This window comes from Myotis myotis, unplaced genomic scaffold (genome assembly GCF_014108235.1).
Source record: "Myotis myotis isolate mMyoMyo1 unplaced genomic scaffold, mMyoMyo1.p scaffold_m19_p_35, whole genome shotgun sequence".
Taxonomy (NCBI): domain Eukaryota; kingdom Metazoa; phylum Chordata; class Mammalia; order Chiroptera; family Vespertilionidae; genus Myotis; species Myotis myotis.
The window spans coordinates 1,506,475-1,521,789 of record NW_023416341.1 but is presented as its reverse complement, the minus strand read 5'-3'; the positions used below and the strand labels follow the sequence as shown (position 1 = coordinate 1,521,789).

At 50.6% G+C, this 15,315-nt stretch overlaps 1 protein-coding gene across 4 annotated transcripts in view; it reads right to left on the bottom strand.

The window, feature by feature from the left end:
• Positions 1-15,315, bottom strand: part of LOC118652894 (katanin interacting protein) — a 203,712-nt gene that overhangs the window by 114,003 nt on the left and 74,394 nt on the right. For all 4 annotated transcript variants that reach the window (XM_036303138.1, XM_036303136.1, XM_036303139.1 and 1 more), the window contains 2 exons: positions 10,517-10,686; positions 8,133-8,230 (listed from right to left, as the gene is read on the bottom strand). In XM_036303138.1, the coding sequence (XP_036159031.1) occupies positions 8,133-8,230; positions 10,517-10,686 (268 nt within the window). The remainder of the gene's footprint in view (positions 1-8,132; positions 8,231-10,516; positions 10,687-15,315) is intronic.

Sequence of the window (15,315 nt, the reverse complement as noted above, 5' to 3'; positions counted from 1 at the left end):
AAGCCGCCGCGGATGACGCCTCACAAACGGGCATGGCTGCAGCTCAGACACTTTATTTGCAAAAACGGGCTGTGGCCAGATCTGGCTCAAGAGCTGGTGTTTGCTGACCGACCCCAGCGCCAAACCGCCACGCTATACAGTAGTTCCTCCTTATCACAGGGGAGACGCTCCAACCCCCGGCGATGCCTGAAACTGCGGAGAGCACTGAGCAGCTGTGTGCTTTGTTATTCTGTGCACACACACCTATGATGAAGTTTCATTTATAAATTAGGAACAGTAAGGGTTTAACAATAACTTGTAATAAAATAGAACAATTATGACAATAGACTGTAATAAAAGTTACGGGAATTATGGAGTAAAGTGAGGGTCACTGGGACACAAGCACTGTGGTACCTCCACAGTGGATCCGATCACCGAGACGCCTCGTGACTAAGAGGCAGCCGGTCACAGCACGAGGTGCCGGACAAAAGGATGATTCACGTCTGGAGAAGATGGAGCCAGACAGCATGAGATTTCATCTTGCTACTCAGAGCACTGCACGGTTTAAAGTTAGGAACTGTTTATTTCTAGAATCTTACATTTAATCTTTTCGGACCCCAATTGACCACGCAGGGGCATGGAGAATAAACATGCCCAGCCTGTGCTTTACAGTGGCCTTTGGAGAACAGAGGGAAATTAAAGAATTCCCTGAGACTCCAACACTCAGAAGAGGAAACAGGGACTGAGCTATCAATCATTAAAGCAGTGCGGGCGCACATACAGTGCGATTGAAACTTCGTGGCCCATGTGCAGAAGTCGGTATTTTGTGGAAGAGCCACACTCAAGGGGCCAAAGAGCCACATGTGGCTCACAAGCCTCAGTTTGCCAACCACTGATTAAAGGAAAAGGTCTTAGTGAGAGTACAGGGCCTGAAGAAGGCAGGCGGGTGCCACTTGCCCGAGAACAGGGAGGTGGGAGGCGTGGAGTGGTGGCCACGGACACTTTGCTCCCACAGGAGGTCCCGTCACTCGGCGATGCACCGGCTGTCTCTGGAACCCTGCTCTCCACTCTGCCTGCAGCCTCACCGTTTTGGGCTCAGGCTCCAAGTGTGGCCTCGCTGCCCCCCGGGCTTTGCAAACTCACTCTCAGAGCATTTCCTAGCGTCAGCAGCGGGGCCCTTGGAGGTGAGCCCTCCGCGGGATAGGTAAGCCTGGGCTTTCCTGCCTAGGGCCAGGATGAAGCTGTAAAAGCCTTGAATTTCATCACAGAGATGGATTTTCCATGACACCTTCAAAGAGAGGGTGCTCCTCCCTCCTCCCCAGGAACCACTCAGTAGCTGTCCAAATGCTGAACCCGTGCAAGAGAGGAGGAGGAAGGGGAGGGGTGCATGCGGGAAGCCTACTGGGCACGGGGCCCATCCAGAGGCACAGCCAGGCCCCGCCCTGGGTTGCTGTTCCTTTACCTAGAGAGGGAGGGCTTGGACCAGGGCCTTGCTCCTCCATGTGCCAGCACCGGCCTCCCCTGGGGATTTGAGAAATGTTGAATTTCAGGCCCCATCTCAGAGCTGGGAACAGAATCTCATTCTGACCAGACCCCAGGTGATTATGTGCACACGGAAGTTTCAGTAGCGGGAGGCTGAAGAGGCTTTGTGGTGGTGCTGTTGTTTCCATCTGTCCAGCATGCGTTCCCCGGTCTTCTGGTGAGAGCACCCTGGTTTCCTTTTGGTAAATCCTCCCCTCCCCTCCCAGACCCCAGTTCAAGTGTTCCCATGGAACGGAGACCAGGGGTGGGTGGAGCAAGTGACCCAGGCCTGGCCCATCTGAGCATTAGATCCCGCTGGCCCACAGTGACTGGAGGATTGGTTCAGGGGAATAGCAGGGTGACAGTGTGAGTGGGGAGCTGCTGGCGACCATCTTGGTACCACACAGGGCAACAGGGGAGAAGCAGACTTGAAAGATGGAGAAGAGCCCTGCTCCACTGTCTGAGCACCTGGATCCAGCCACGCCTGAATGGGGTTCCCACTGGCAAGTAAGAGAGCTGGAATTCATGCAGCTCTGCTGGTCTCACCTGAATTATAAATGTGAGAGAGACCTTCCACATTCTAGGAGAAGCACTCATGTGCCTTCTCTCTTCTGCAGCTCTCTCCTCCCCCTATCCCCAGATATACCACTCTCCCTTCCCAGGAGCTTGGCACAACTGCTCGCCTGCCAACATGTGAGGAGACAGGTTTGCAGGAGGCATTAAGGCACTTAACCAGCAAGTCCTTACTGAGTACTGTCTGCATACATGTCAAGATACAAAAAATTTCAAAACCAATGCCCTGGCCCGAGGAGTCACACAGAACACATAGCAGGAGGTGTTTATGAAGCAACATGTGACACAACTAAATGCTGAGTGGGTACCAGAGAGGGGAATAAATAGTCCCTCCATCTGGCTGGCACTCCCACCTCAGCCCCAGGAGGCACCTCTGCCACCCCTGGGAGGTGGAGGGCGGCTCTGCCCACATGACGGGCCCACCTCCCCATAAAGAGTGCGAGGCTGGCAGGTTCCAGCCCCAGGCACACCAGCTCCCTGCCTCCCACCTTCACGCCTCCCAAGGATGATGCCTGGCTGGCTCCCTGCCTCATATACTGCTTTACCCCCAGTGGGCGTTGCTAAGCAGCTGCTCTCTCCTGCCCACTTGCAGGGCTCAGACTTGGGTAGAGCTTTGCAAGCAATCATAGACCAGGACAGAATTTAAAAGCCCCAGCCCCAAACACCCGTGTTCCAGTCTACCAGCCACTCCTGGCCCGCCATGCTCAGCGTCACGTGAGTGTCAGCAGCATTGTAAGGTATGCACTAAAGCTCACTGTCAATTAGAAGATCAAGGCCCACCTGCAGGGTGGTGAGGCTGTGCAGTATCAAATGGCGCCCTCTAGAGGCAGGAGCGCTCTGAAGACAATGACAAAGGCAGGTTTGGGGTGGGGAGTCATCTACCTTATTTGATATGTTCTTCCTGGATTTGTCTGATCTCTTACAAATAATAGCCCTCGACACTCGGTGTCATGCAAGGCCGCTGTAAAGGCCGACGCTTTACGGGCTGTTTCATTCACTGTCTTCGCTGCAGGGGTTTTCAAAACTCAGAAAGGAAAACAAAGGAAAGGGCGTCCCAGGCTTCACAGGTCCACCGTGAGCTTTCCTGGGGGCGCCTGAGCTGCTGCTGTAATAATGGCAGTGAACTTGCTTTCCCAGCCTTTCAGGAAAGCCCACCCCACCGTAAATTGCTGGAAGGCCAATCCTTTCACTACCAATTTAATGCTAAGAGCCGATGACTTTCATCAAATCTGACAACATTTTAGTAAACGACAGCTCTGTTGATTAGGCTGCTGTCCACCCACGTATTACAAGGCCGAGGAAGCCATAAATCTTAATCCTCAGAAAGCAGCAGGAAGATCTAAGGCCAAGAAGTGTGTGTGTTGGGGGGAGGGGGGGGCAGTGCTGACCAGGGCCCATCTATCACCACCAGGGCTCCACAGGGCAGGTGGCAGCTCGGAAGCCCAACAAAGCAGCACCATTCACCTGGCTGGTTCCTCAGAACTGGAGTCCCAAGAAGGGTTTCGCGGGTGCCGCTGGGCAGCCTCTCGACCCGCAGTTAGCTGACTCTGTGACTTGGTGTCCAGGGATCCTCAGGCCAGTGAGCCCGAGGCAGCCCCTTCCATCAAGGGCAGCTCTACCCAAAAGTGCTTCCTAGCTGCTGGGCAAGACCCTAAGAAGGAAAATCTGTCCTGCTCGAGAAGGTTTGGGGCTTGGTCAGTAGAAAGGGGATGTGTGACTCAGAGTTTAGGGGAGACACTGAGAAAGATGGGCAGGGAAATAGGTTGGAGAGGCAGGGATGAAGCTGGGAGGAGGTGGAGCCAGCCGGGTGTAGACCGTGACCGCTGTGTCCCTGCTGACCAGCCAGTGCAAATGCACAGGAGCCACACCTGTCCCTCCTGTTGGTACGGGAGTAACTGAAGGGCTGGGCAGGGCTATGGTCCCTGGACCTCCTGAGGGGGTGGCTTTTGAGAACTGGCCACCTCTAGCCATTGGAGACTCTGCTACCTTGACCCCTGGCTGCCTCCAAGGACAGTGGAGCCCATTCAAAAGGGTAGAGAGACCACCTTCATCTCTGTCTTACACACCCGAAACCTGTCCCCTAGAACTCCCTTCCATGGAGAACTTGCTTCATAACGCCACCACTCAGGGCCAAAGGAGACAAATCCAGTCTCCTCCTAAGACAGTAACAGTGCAGTTGGTGCATCCAGTTCATTTAGGGCCTCCTTTGTGCACTGGCCACCAGCCTCCTTTCAGCCCGACCCCACTTCCTAGTGTCCTCACTGTGCCACTCACCGGGCACTCGCCCTCCAGACCTTCCCTCTCATCTTCAGGGGTCAGCTCCGACGTGGCCCCTGGGAAGCCTCTGCAGCCACCCTCTCTCGAGCACCTCTTCCCCCCACACTGCCATCTCAGTGCACTCTTCCCTCTCACACACGCTTGTGTTTGCTTACGTGCTTTTCATCCTTGGCCTCTCCACCCACGCCCCGTAAAGCAAGCTCCAGGAGAGCGGGCCTGGCCTGCATCACTCGCTGCTATGACCACAGTACCGACAAGTGTCCAGAATTTAGGAGGTGCTCGTGAGTGATCACAGAATGAATGGAGGACCGACGTGTGAGGAGTGAGGAGCCCTGGTGTCCCCAGGCAGACCGCCCTCAGCACTTGCCCTGCACTGACTACAGCAGTCATATATTTTACTGATGCTTCCTCAGTGCCGGGCGCTGCTTGAAATGCTCGCCAAACATTGGCTCATTCCATCCTCGTTACCAGCCCTGTGAGACAGGTACCATCATCAACCCTACTTATACTTCAGAAAACAAGCACCGCGAGGTTTAGCAACTCATCTAGGACCGTGCAACTAGTCAGTGATGCAGCCAAGGCCTTGAACCTGGGCATCGGGGTGCCGAGTCCATACTCTTAACCACTTCTCTGGACTTGTCTGTCACCTGCTGCCAAGGGCTCCTACCTGAAGCACAGGCAGAGCCCCCGCTGATGGACCACCTGACACACTGTGAGCACATCTTTCCCAGCAGCCCTGGGAGGTTTCATTGACGAGGAGCCCAAAGTTCAGAGAGGTCACACTGTCAGCTCCAGGGCACATAGCTAATAAGGAATTTGTCTGACTCCAAAGCCCTTTCCCTCCTACTCCTTAGGGGTCACAGGTTCAAATATCCCACAGAGCCAGGTGGGAAACGGAAAGATGTAAGAGAAACAGTAGCAGAGCAGATAACAAAATCCAACTTCCACTGGGCCTCAGCTCTGGGACCCTAAGGGAGCGGTGGGGACTGCAGCAAACCAGCGGGCTTGTCCCCTAACCAGGCAGACCGCTCCCTGGCTCCCACTGGTGGCTGCCTGATAGGAGGGGGCCCAGCCTGGGGGCCCGATCTTTCCATTTTTCTAGAGAAGCAGGAATAGAGCTTCTTAAAAATTACATAAAATCTTTTGGCCCAGCCAGTGTGGCTCAGTGGTTCAGCATGAGCCCATGAGCCAGGAGGCCGCGGGTCAATTCTCAGTCAGAGCACATGCCCAGGTTGCGGGCTCCATCCCCGTAAGAGGTAGGCAGGAGGCATTCCTCTCCCTTCCTCTCTCTAAATTCAATAAAAAAAATTTTAAAAAATTATGTAAAATCTTTTTAATTTAAATGTTAGCAAGGGACTAAGTCTTGTTAACTATGTGAGTTCGAAAACACGTTATGGCTTGAAGTTGTTAACTCGGAGTCCACCAGGCAGGTCCTCCGCGAGTTTGAAAACAGCGGTCGCATCTCCCTCCCAGTTGGCAGTTCCCACGTCCTCACGGTAAGGTCTTCCAGGGCGGGAACAGAGCCTTATTTGACTTTTTATTTTTAACTCCAGAGCCCCGCCCATGGTAGTAATTGTTAGATTAATGGACGATTTCTTTCATAACATGGCTCTGGTCCACTCAGCACTGCTGAGTGCTTCCTGGGGCCTATGGCTCTGAGGGGTGGTCCCAGAGCACTGTGCGGGTGGTGCAGCGTTGATCTGGTCAGTAATGGGGAGGAGGGGGGGTTTGACCCCGGTACCCATTCCACTCTCTCCTAAGATGCCTTCCTGTTCAGCAGAGGCGGAAAGCTAGACACTGCGCCTCGCCAGACTCCCTTCAGCTGGGGTTCTGGACGCGCCTCAGGTGAGCCCATCAGATGGCCTCACACCGGCAGGGAAAGCAGAAGCAAGGTGAGGCTGTCTGTGCCCAGCACAGTGGTGGAGGGATGGAGCAGTGACAGAGGCGACGGGCTTTTCAGCAACATCCCACCCTGGCTCCACAGGGCGTCTCTTCACTGTGTTGCCCTAGCAAGCACAGCCTCACTCTGAGGCCAGCGGCTGTAGCTTCTTCATTCCTGGGTCACAGCTAAGGTGACACATTCCGGTTGCTGACCCCACCCCTTCCCTACTGTGTCCCAGGCAGCAGCTTTTCTGGCAGGTCTGGCTGAGATGCTGAGTGCCATTCCTGGAGGCCCAGCTCAGAGCCCATCCTCTGCCAGCCCAGGGATTTTGCAAGCACTTGATTCCCTGTATCACATTCATTTCTGATTAAAAGAGCCTGAGTGGTCTCTGTTGTTAGGCACTGGCTGACCCCTCACTGATATGGTGCAGAAGGACAATTACAGTGTTCATGGCATCAGGGAGCCAGGAAATTAGCCATGATTAGGCCCTGTGAAGTGTGGGACCACAGGGAGAGACTGGGAGGGATGCTAATTAATCCTAGGCCAAGTCTTTTAAATTGCACAGATTCTGGGGCAGCCATTAAGTCACAGACAGGATGCAAATATGGCTCCTGATAATAGAAGGCTCTCAGAACAACTAGAAGGATGGTCTGAAGTGGGAAGTGGAGAAAGACCTCATTAATGAGAAAGTAGCATTCATTGCTCGGAACAAAGGAGCCCTCCAGCTCCCCGCCCTACAGGCCCTGCTCCCTGGCACTGGAGCTGCCTAGCAAGAACCCCCTCCCCCGTTTAGTCAGAGCCCCACCAATGTCTCTGCAGAGAAGCGGAGGGCCACTGGATTTGGAGTAACAGATCCAGGGTTGAAACCTCAGCCTACCCTTCTCCCTCAGTAGCTGTGTGACTCTGAGCAAGTCGTCACCTTACCTCTCTGGGCCTCAATTTCTTCAGTGGCACAATGAGGACTTACAGATCTACAGGGTTATCGTAGAGATGGGTCAATAAAGTATATGAATTTACTTGTAGATCCATACATATAGTACAATGCAGTACTTCCCAATCTTGGTGAGCACAGGATTAAAACGTATATACACACCATTGCTCAAGCCTCACCTCAGACCAAATGAGTCAGAATCTCTGGGGGTGGAGCCTGAAAATCAGTATTTTAAAGACTCCCAGGCGATGTGAACGTGCAGTGGGGGTTGTGACAAACAGGTCCCTGGTCAGGTGTGAGTAACCGCAAGGTAAGGTATAAGGACTATATGGGCAAGAACACTGAGCTTGGGGCCAAAGCTCTGGGTTTGAGTCTCGATTCTGCCCCTTCTTAGTGGTTGACCTTGGAAAGCTCACTACCTTTTCTGAACATTCATCTCCTCAGCTCCCTTAAAAGAGGAAGGACACTGAAAGTTACCCTATAGGTCTCCTGTGAGGGCAAAGGAAGGAGTCACACGGGAACTGAGTCCACATCTGGTACCAGCAGGGGCTCAAAAATGCAAGCTACTAGCAGCAGCAGCCTCAAGGCAATCAAAGTGGCATCTCAGGTCTGTGGGGCAGGTGCTGTCTTTTCACCCACTGCATGCCTGGCATCTAAGGCCGTGCCTGACACATAGCAGGTGCTCAATAAAAAACAGCGAGATGAACGAGTCATCATGACAGGGCTGTGAGTCCCACCTGTGATAGCCCAGAAGGGAAGATCATGCCGAGAGAGAGGCCGGAGGATCCCCTGGGCCCTCTGCCCTCCAGAGGCCAGTGCCACATGCAGAGAGGGCAACGCTGCCGTGAGTGCCCAGCCAGCCCACCCACTGCCCGCCGAGATTCTCAACGCCCCGCCAAGATTATGTTTCCGTTCCCTCAATAACCCCACTCCTTATTCTAAAGTGCGAGCTGGGGCCACGCTCTTGACCTGGTGCCATCCGCGGCGCTGGGCTTTGCTGGGGGCTGTCCGTGAATTGCGTCTTAAAGCTTCTTCAGCTTCTCGAAACAGGGTTCTTCGTCCATAATCTACACCAGAGATGAAGGAGGAGAATCGGTGAGGCACAGGTGGCAAGTTCACGGTGATGTCAGTTTCATAACTTACATTTAAGTACACGTCAGTGTACCCACAATCGTGTATGTGAAGCTATTCGCTGTAGCACCATTTGTAGCAGCACAGCATTAGAAAAGCTAAATGCCCAGCAAAAATGGAATAATAGTAATCTATAATAATAAAAGCATAATATGCTAATTAGACCAGACATCCTTCGGGATGTCCTTCCTTCCAGACAAAGCCATGGCGGGCGGGGCCAGGGCCAAGGCCCTTGCACAAATTGCGTGTATTGGGCCTCTAGTATGTATAATAATGTACAGCCCAATGGAGCAGGTCTATATACAAAAGGAACACTCTCCAGGGATAGAAGCAGGAGACAGGACAGTGTGCACAATAGGCCAGCATTTGTGTAAAGAGGGGGAGGGAGTGGGGGGAGAAGTGTGTTGAATGAGTGAAGGTACTGCTGGCGGCCCCAGTACAGGGACTCCTGCTATCTGCCCTCCCTGAAACCTGGACTCAGAGAGGCCTGCTTCTCCTAAGTAGCAGCAGCTCGCCAGGTTCCTTTGCCATGAAAGCTAGAAGAGTCATTCCATTTTCCTCTTTGCCCTGAGGGCTAGGGGGCTCATGCTAAACTCCAAAAGGAATTGCAGTAACTCTCCTCGGGAAGGAAGCTTTCAGGACATCACTTTCACTGTCTGTTAATGGCTTGGGATTTTACTGTGCCTGTGGTAAGTCTTATGCCCAGATTTCAAGACCCCCCCCCCCCCAAAGATCCACCAGGGAGCACCAAATCCAATGCAAAAGCAGAGAGTCTTTTATACAAGCTCGCTTGGTCCAGCCCCCCCCCTCCCCGCCTCCATTACTGGATGCAATAGAGAGCCCCAAGTCCCAAGAGAACAAAGAATTTATAGGGCTTGGGGGGGGGGGGGGGGGGGGGGGCAGGGTGCAGCTAGGGTCTGGTTACACAAAGACAGGGGTGGTGGCTAGCATACTTTTGGCCTTGGGCTAGTTTCCCCTGCTTTCCCATTGGCCGAGATAAGGGCAGGCTGAGTAACTGATACATTCTGTGGCTTCTTCTTGGAAGAGGGGTTAAGGACACAGCTATCAGTCCTGTTTTGTCCTTTCAGTAACAACACAAATCAAGATTACTGTGTGTCAGAAACATTCCTTCTGCCATTTAACCTTCCTGGCAAGCCTGTAAGATGGGCATAACGATTCCCATTTTACAGAAGAGGAAACTGAGGGTCAGGGAGGACCCAATTGCAGAGGTCTCAGAGCTAGAAAGTGGCAGAACACGGTTCAAACCCAGCTGTGCCTCATTCCAGCTCCTCTTCTGTACTCTCTAGTGCAGCCGTGGGCCAACTACGGCCCGCGGGCCGGATCCGGCCCGTTTGAAATGAATAAAACTAAAAAAAAAAAAAAAAAGACCGTACCCTTTTATGTAATGATGTTTACTTTGAATTTATATTAGTTCACACAAACACTCCATCCATGCTTTTGTTCCGGCCCTCCGGTCCAGTTTAAGAACCCATTGTGGCCCTTGAGTCAAAAAGTTTGCCCACCCCTGATCTAGTGCAACTCGATACTATACTAGCCTCCCAGGCAAGGCAGCTTTGAAGGGCACCCTGGCACCCCACGGTCAGGCACCCTTGTTAGTTCGATTTTTAAAGATAAAGAAGCAAAGGCTTAGAAAGGCAAAATGGCTCTCCCAAAGTAGCATGGCCAAGTGGGACCTGCCTCCATGTGCTCTGCCACTTCACTCATTCAACCACGGGGTCATTTTTGGTGCCTATGTTGGGCCCGGCCACTGGGTTAGCTGCTTTCTATTCTACTTTACAGACTTCCTGTGCTTTTACTAGAGGACACATGAAGCCGCTCAAAGTGTGCAGGTATGGAGTAACTACATTAAAAAATGAACAGTGGAATCAAAACAAGACACTTCGAGTGAAAATCAGGTATAATCAACATTCTCTTAGGCATTTCTTTAAATTATAGGCACTTGAGAAGTGGGAAGTGTAAAAGCAGGAATCACTGCTCTGGCCCCCTTTGCCCTGGGGCAGTGGAGGCCAAGACTAGTTTTAAAAGAAATAAAAAAGGATTTCTCTCTCTCACTCTCATGCTCTCTCCTTCTGGCCAAATGGGTATTTGACTTGTATAGGTTAACTAGTTGTTTGCTGGTAAGTTTATGTGCATAAGATGCAGCCCCACTGCTTCTAATGAGTTAACGGAACTGTTGCTTGGACCGAAGGGCCTGGGCTCACCCTGTGCCCCCTCGGCCTGCGAGGCACTTCTGGAGACGTGGGAGTGGACGGCTCTCCGTGGCGACGCCTTCAGCTCTGAGTTGGCCCCGTTGACGTAGATGGAGAAGCCCTGCTCCAAGTGCTCCAGTCTCAGCTGCACGGGGTCCTTGGCTTTCAAATGCTTTAATATCCTGGAAGAGAAAGGATCACCTGATCCTCTTACAGGATCTGGGCCACCCCCACCCCCATGTGGAAATTGAACTGCTGCTCTGATCATCAGAGGCTGGGGTGGGTCCCCAGCTGCTTGCAGACAAAAAGCCTGGAGGAAGCCCATTACACCCAGGGGGAAGCAGGAGGAAGACTTTCCCGCCCTGCAGGGATGCTTCTGATTTCATTCTGAGGCTCAAATGTGCCCACCTTAGCAACAAGCCACAGTGGCTGAGACAGAAAGCGGGCACGCATGCGCACTGCTACCACACAGCCCGGACTCCCAGGGACCATCCCAATGCCATGCGTTTCCTCTTGTGGGGACAGCGGCCCTCGGTTCAGTGTGTAAGCAAACGTGGATTAGGGTCGGAGCCTTTGTGAGAGATTTCACAGAACACACCAACAAGTCAGAAGCCCCCCGGCCGACCAGGCAGGCTGGTTTTTTGCTTCAGTAAATAAATGTCCTCTCAACCACTCGCCTGATATGTCAACTGTCATCATTTTATATTCTAATGCAGTTAAAAATATATCAGTGCGGGCTTTTGTTCAAGATTAACGATGTGATTATCACACTCATAGGCTAAAAGGCTCTTGGCCTGAGCATGGCCGGGTGGGTCTCCAGTTCAGGTTTTGATTCAGCTTTCTCTAAAGGCCAGCTCACACTTCAGGCCTGGTCCTTTCCCCACTCCTGCGCCACAGATGGTGTGCATGTCCTCTTCGGCCCCTCCAGAGCTGCTCCCACCTGACGCTAAACCCTTCAGTCTCATGACAAACCCCCTCATGTACTCCTATCAACTAGACATCAGCACAAGAGGAAATACAACCAACCAACATGGCAGCAGGTGACTAAATAAGTTCCTCCCAAACTAGCAAAATGTAAATTTTAGAAAACAATAGTAATCACATATAGGGAGGTACCATATGCCAAACTCTGTTCTAAACACTTTATACCAGCGGTTCTCAACCTGTGGGTCGCAACACCTTTGGGGGTCGAACGACCCTTTCACAGGGGTCGCCTAAAACCATCGGAAACACATATATAATTACATATTGTTTTGTGATTAATCACTATGCTTTAATTATGTTCCATTTGTAACAATGAAATTGCGGGTCACCACAACATGAGGAACTGTATTAAAGGGTCCCAGCATTAGGAAGGTTGAGAACCACTGCTTTATACCAACAGTTGAGTCGCATTATTCTCGGTAGTTACACTCTATAAAGTTGCTGCAAACCCTGAATTAGCAAACAGTGAACACAGCTCCTAGGGGAGACACAGGTTTGGTTCCTGCGAGCCGCTGGTCAGTGCTTTTACCACTGAGCAATACATAACCTTGCTGTATGCGTGTTTCTGTAGGAAGGCACCTATTGAATACAGAGTCGACTGACTAACATTGAACTCATGGCAAGCAGCACTCACACTCACGCCTGGATGAAGCTTACCTAACGTGTATTTTCTCTGAAAGAAACATCAGCCTCTTCATGCTTAACAACACTAGAGAGCACTTCAGCGCTATGCCTGAGGCCTGTTTAAACAGCGGGATCACCGACAACAAGCACACGCATGTGGAAAGCGCAGCCCTAAGGATACTGCGGAGAGGACCCTGTTCACAGTGTGAGAGCCGACACAGAAGGCAGGGTCGCCTCCTTCTACCCCTCAGCTGACAACGTGCAACTAAAATGTTCTGCCACTCTGCAAATGTCTTTGAATTACTGTAAAAGCACTGAAAGTATTGATTTTGGAGTTGCAAATAAATTCTAGCGAGCAGATGAATTCACAAACATGGAGTACTGTGAGCCATGAGGATTGACACAACCATCTAAGGCAGTGGTTCTCAACCTTCCTAATGCCGCGACCCTTTAATACAGTTCCTCATGTTGTGGTGACCCTCAATTTCATTGTTACAAATGGAACATAATTAAAGCATAGTGATTAATCACAAAACAATATGTAATTATATATGTGTTTTCCGATGGTCTTAGGCGACCCCTGTGAAAGGGTCGTTCGACCCCCAAGGGGTCACGACCCACAGGTTGAGAACCGCTGATCTATGAAGTAATTTCATTTATTATCCCCATTTAACCCCTAGAGTACCGGGGAGCGTGATCTCACTCCTCCTGTCTTTCACCAAAAGTGCTGGGAGCGCTATCGTGCTCCTCCTGCAGTGTCACTATTAGATGCTAGTAGTTCGCTCTTTATTGACAGATGGCACCTAAGTGCAAATTACTTATGATGCTGAATGTTTGTAGTTCTAAAATTGACCACTGGCATTTATCTGCCTAATTTTTTACAGGTACTATGATTTTATGAAGTTTACCGCTGTAAAATCAGCAAAAATTCCTTGGCAATTTTAGCATAGTTCCTAGGATATTGGTTGGTACTCAAAGGGTTAATAGATAAGGAAATGGAGCCACAGAGAGGTTAAGTAACAGGCCCAAGGTCACACAGGTGGTATGGTGGTGTCAGATAGGAAGTGAGACATAAGACATGGGGTCTGCCCTGGGGTCCTGAACCGGGGCCGGACCAACATTGCCATCAGACCGCCAGCAGGCAGGTTCAGAGACAGGCGGTTCTTGGTGCAAGCTCAGAGGAAGAAGATATGACCTCAATGCCAATGTGACCTTACTAGGGCCCTAAACTAATTATAATAAAATTTGCACTTCAGTTTTGACCCCACCTCCTGTGGGCTTCTCTGTATACATTATGGGTAAGGGCATGCCCAGAAAAAATAGTTTCTGTCAATCATCCCTGAATGCAAGTCAAAGTCTCCACACAGAAAATCCCTCTTTAAATCCCAGGAGTTGGGGGCCATGTGCGCTCTCCTCTCTCTCTCTCTCTCTCTCTCCCCACCCCCTCCCCCACCTGCTCCTTGCTTGGAATGTATGCTCAATAAGCCCCACTTGTAACTGATGGGGGTTTTCATGATTCAGCTTTACTATTGCACCTGCTTTTGTATCCCGTGAAATGAGTTAAATTTCACACCCAAAACATGAGCTAAAGCCACCTATGCTCTTACAGTACAGCTGTTTACAGATTTTGTTTGCTTTACACCCCTTCATAATCTTTCTCGGAAATGGAGAATGGAGAATACAAGTATGCAAAGTTTCTTTCAGGCCTACAAAAATAACGAATAGATGCCTCATAAATGGCCGTAACACTTAATTATCAAAGTTTTATAATTCATTATTAGTTAAGCTGTTTTAATATTTTCAATTAAAACTGATAGTGCAAGCCTAAATTTAAACATAAATAAATAAACAAACAAACAAACAAACAAACCCCATTTTGCTTTACTTTTCTTTTCATTGACCTTAAAATCCTTTCTGCATCGATGAAAAGAACCAAGGTCCCAACCAGTGACCCCAGTCGGTAACACTGGCAGGACTAAAATGCAAACCTAAGCAGTTTGGCTCCAGAGTCTTCACCAGACGAAGACAACTTCTACAGGTGGTGGGATGATGTTGAAACCAGAAAATATCATAGACCCTGGTAGTAACTCACAGAACCTTCTCAGAAGTAATATAAAAATACAGAAAATGCGACACCTTTGGTCTTTGGTCAGTAAGTACATTCTGGCAAATGGTTCCTGATCAGTCATAACAAACCCTGAAAGCAAGCCAAATGTTCCTGTCCAAGGGCAGGAAAGTGGAACCCGGGCCCCCATGCAACCATTATAATTATGAGGAATCTGTTGAAACTTGGGCTATTGTTGGGATCTGTTCAGTGGTGAAAATGGCAGAATAAGAATGTACATATGTGTTTAAGTGCAAAGTTGGAAAAAGGTATGTTTGTGGACCCAGAATGGAAGGTGATAAATGTAAAAATTACATCAGTTGTTAAGGTAGGGTGGTGGCTTTATGGGTGATTTCTTTCTCTGTTCTTAACTGTTTCTTGAGCTGCTACTACATCCATCTTTTCAACCATCGTGGCAGGAACATTTATTACAGACGCTTATCTCTTGTCAGCGCGGAAGCCTGGGAGATGCCTGACGGTTAGGCAACAGTGTAAAACAGAAGGAAAACACAAGTAACTAGGAGACAATTTCCAAGCACAGCAAGAGCCGCACTCTCTGGAGCCAACAGCCACGGGGCTCCCTTGGAAAGCACGGGCAGTCTCCGGGGAGAGGGCCACACGGAGCCCTTGCCCTGGGAGGCCCCAACATGGGGGAGGGGGCTGATGGGGGAGGGGGATGGGGGGTCAGAATCTGACCACCTGGCAGAGTGCCTGCCTCAACTTCCCTCTGGAGACCACGCTGTCTCCTGATGCTACCTTAACGGTTATGGCGGCAGCCCGTTCCCCAGAAGCTGGGGCTGGCCCTCCGCGTGGGCCTCTATTTAGCAGGATGATTTATGAAAATGTGGATTTATGAAGCTGATAAATGAGGAGATAATTATTCAAAGTGTGAAAGGAATCACTAAAGGAACTCCTCTGCTGCAGCTGAGCACATCAGTAATATTCACTGGATCAAAGAAAAATGGTTTTAAAAAAACTGATAGACTATTTCGCATAAAAAGCTGCCCTAGGTGAAGGGAATTCAAAACAATCAGACTGATTCCTGCCCTTGGCGAGATGGAGGCCCTGCCCCTGCTGCCCAGTCCCTCTGCTCTCATGC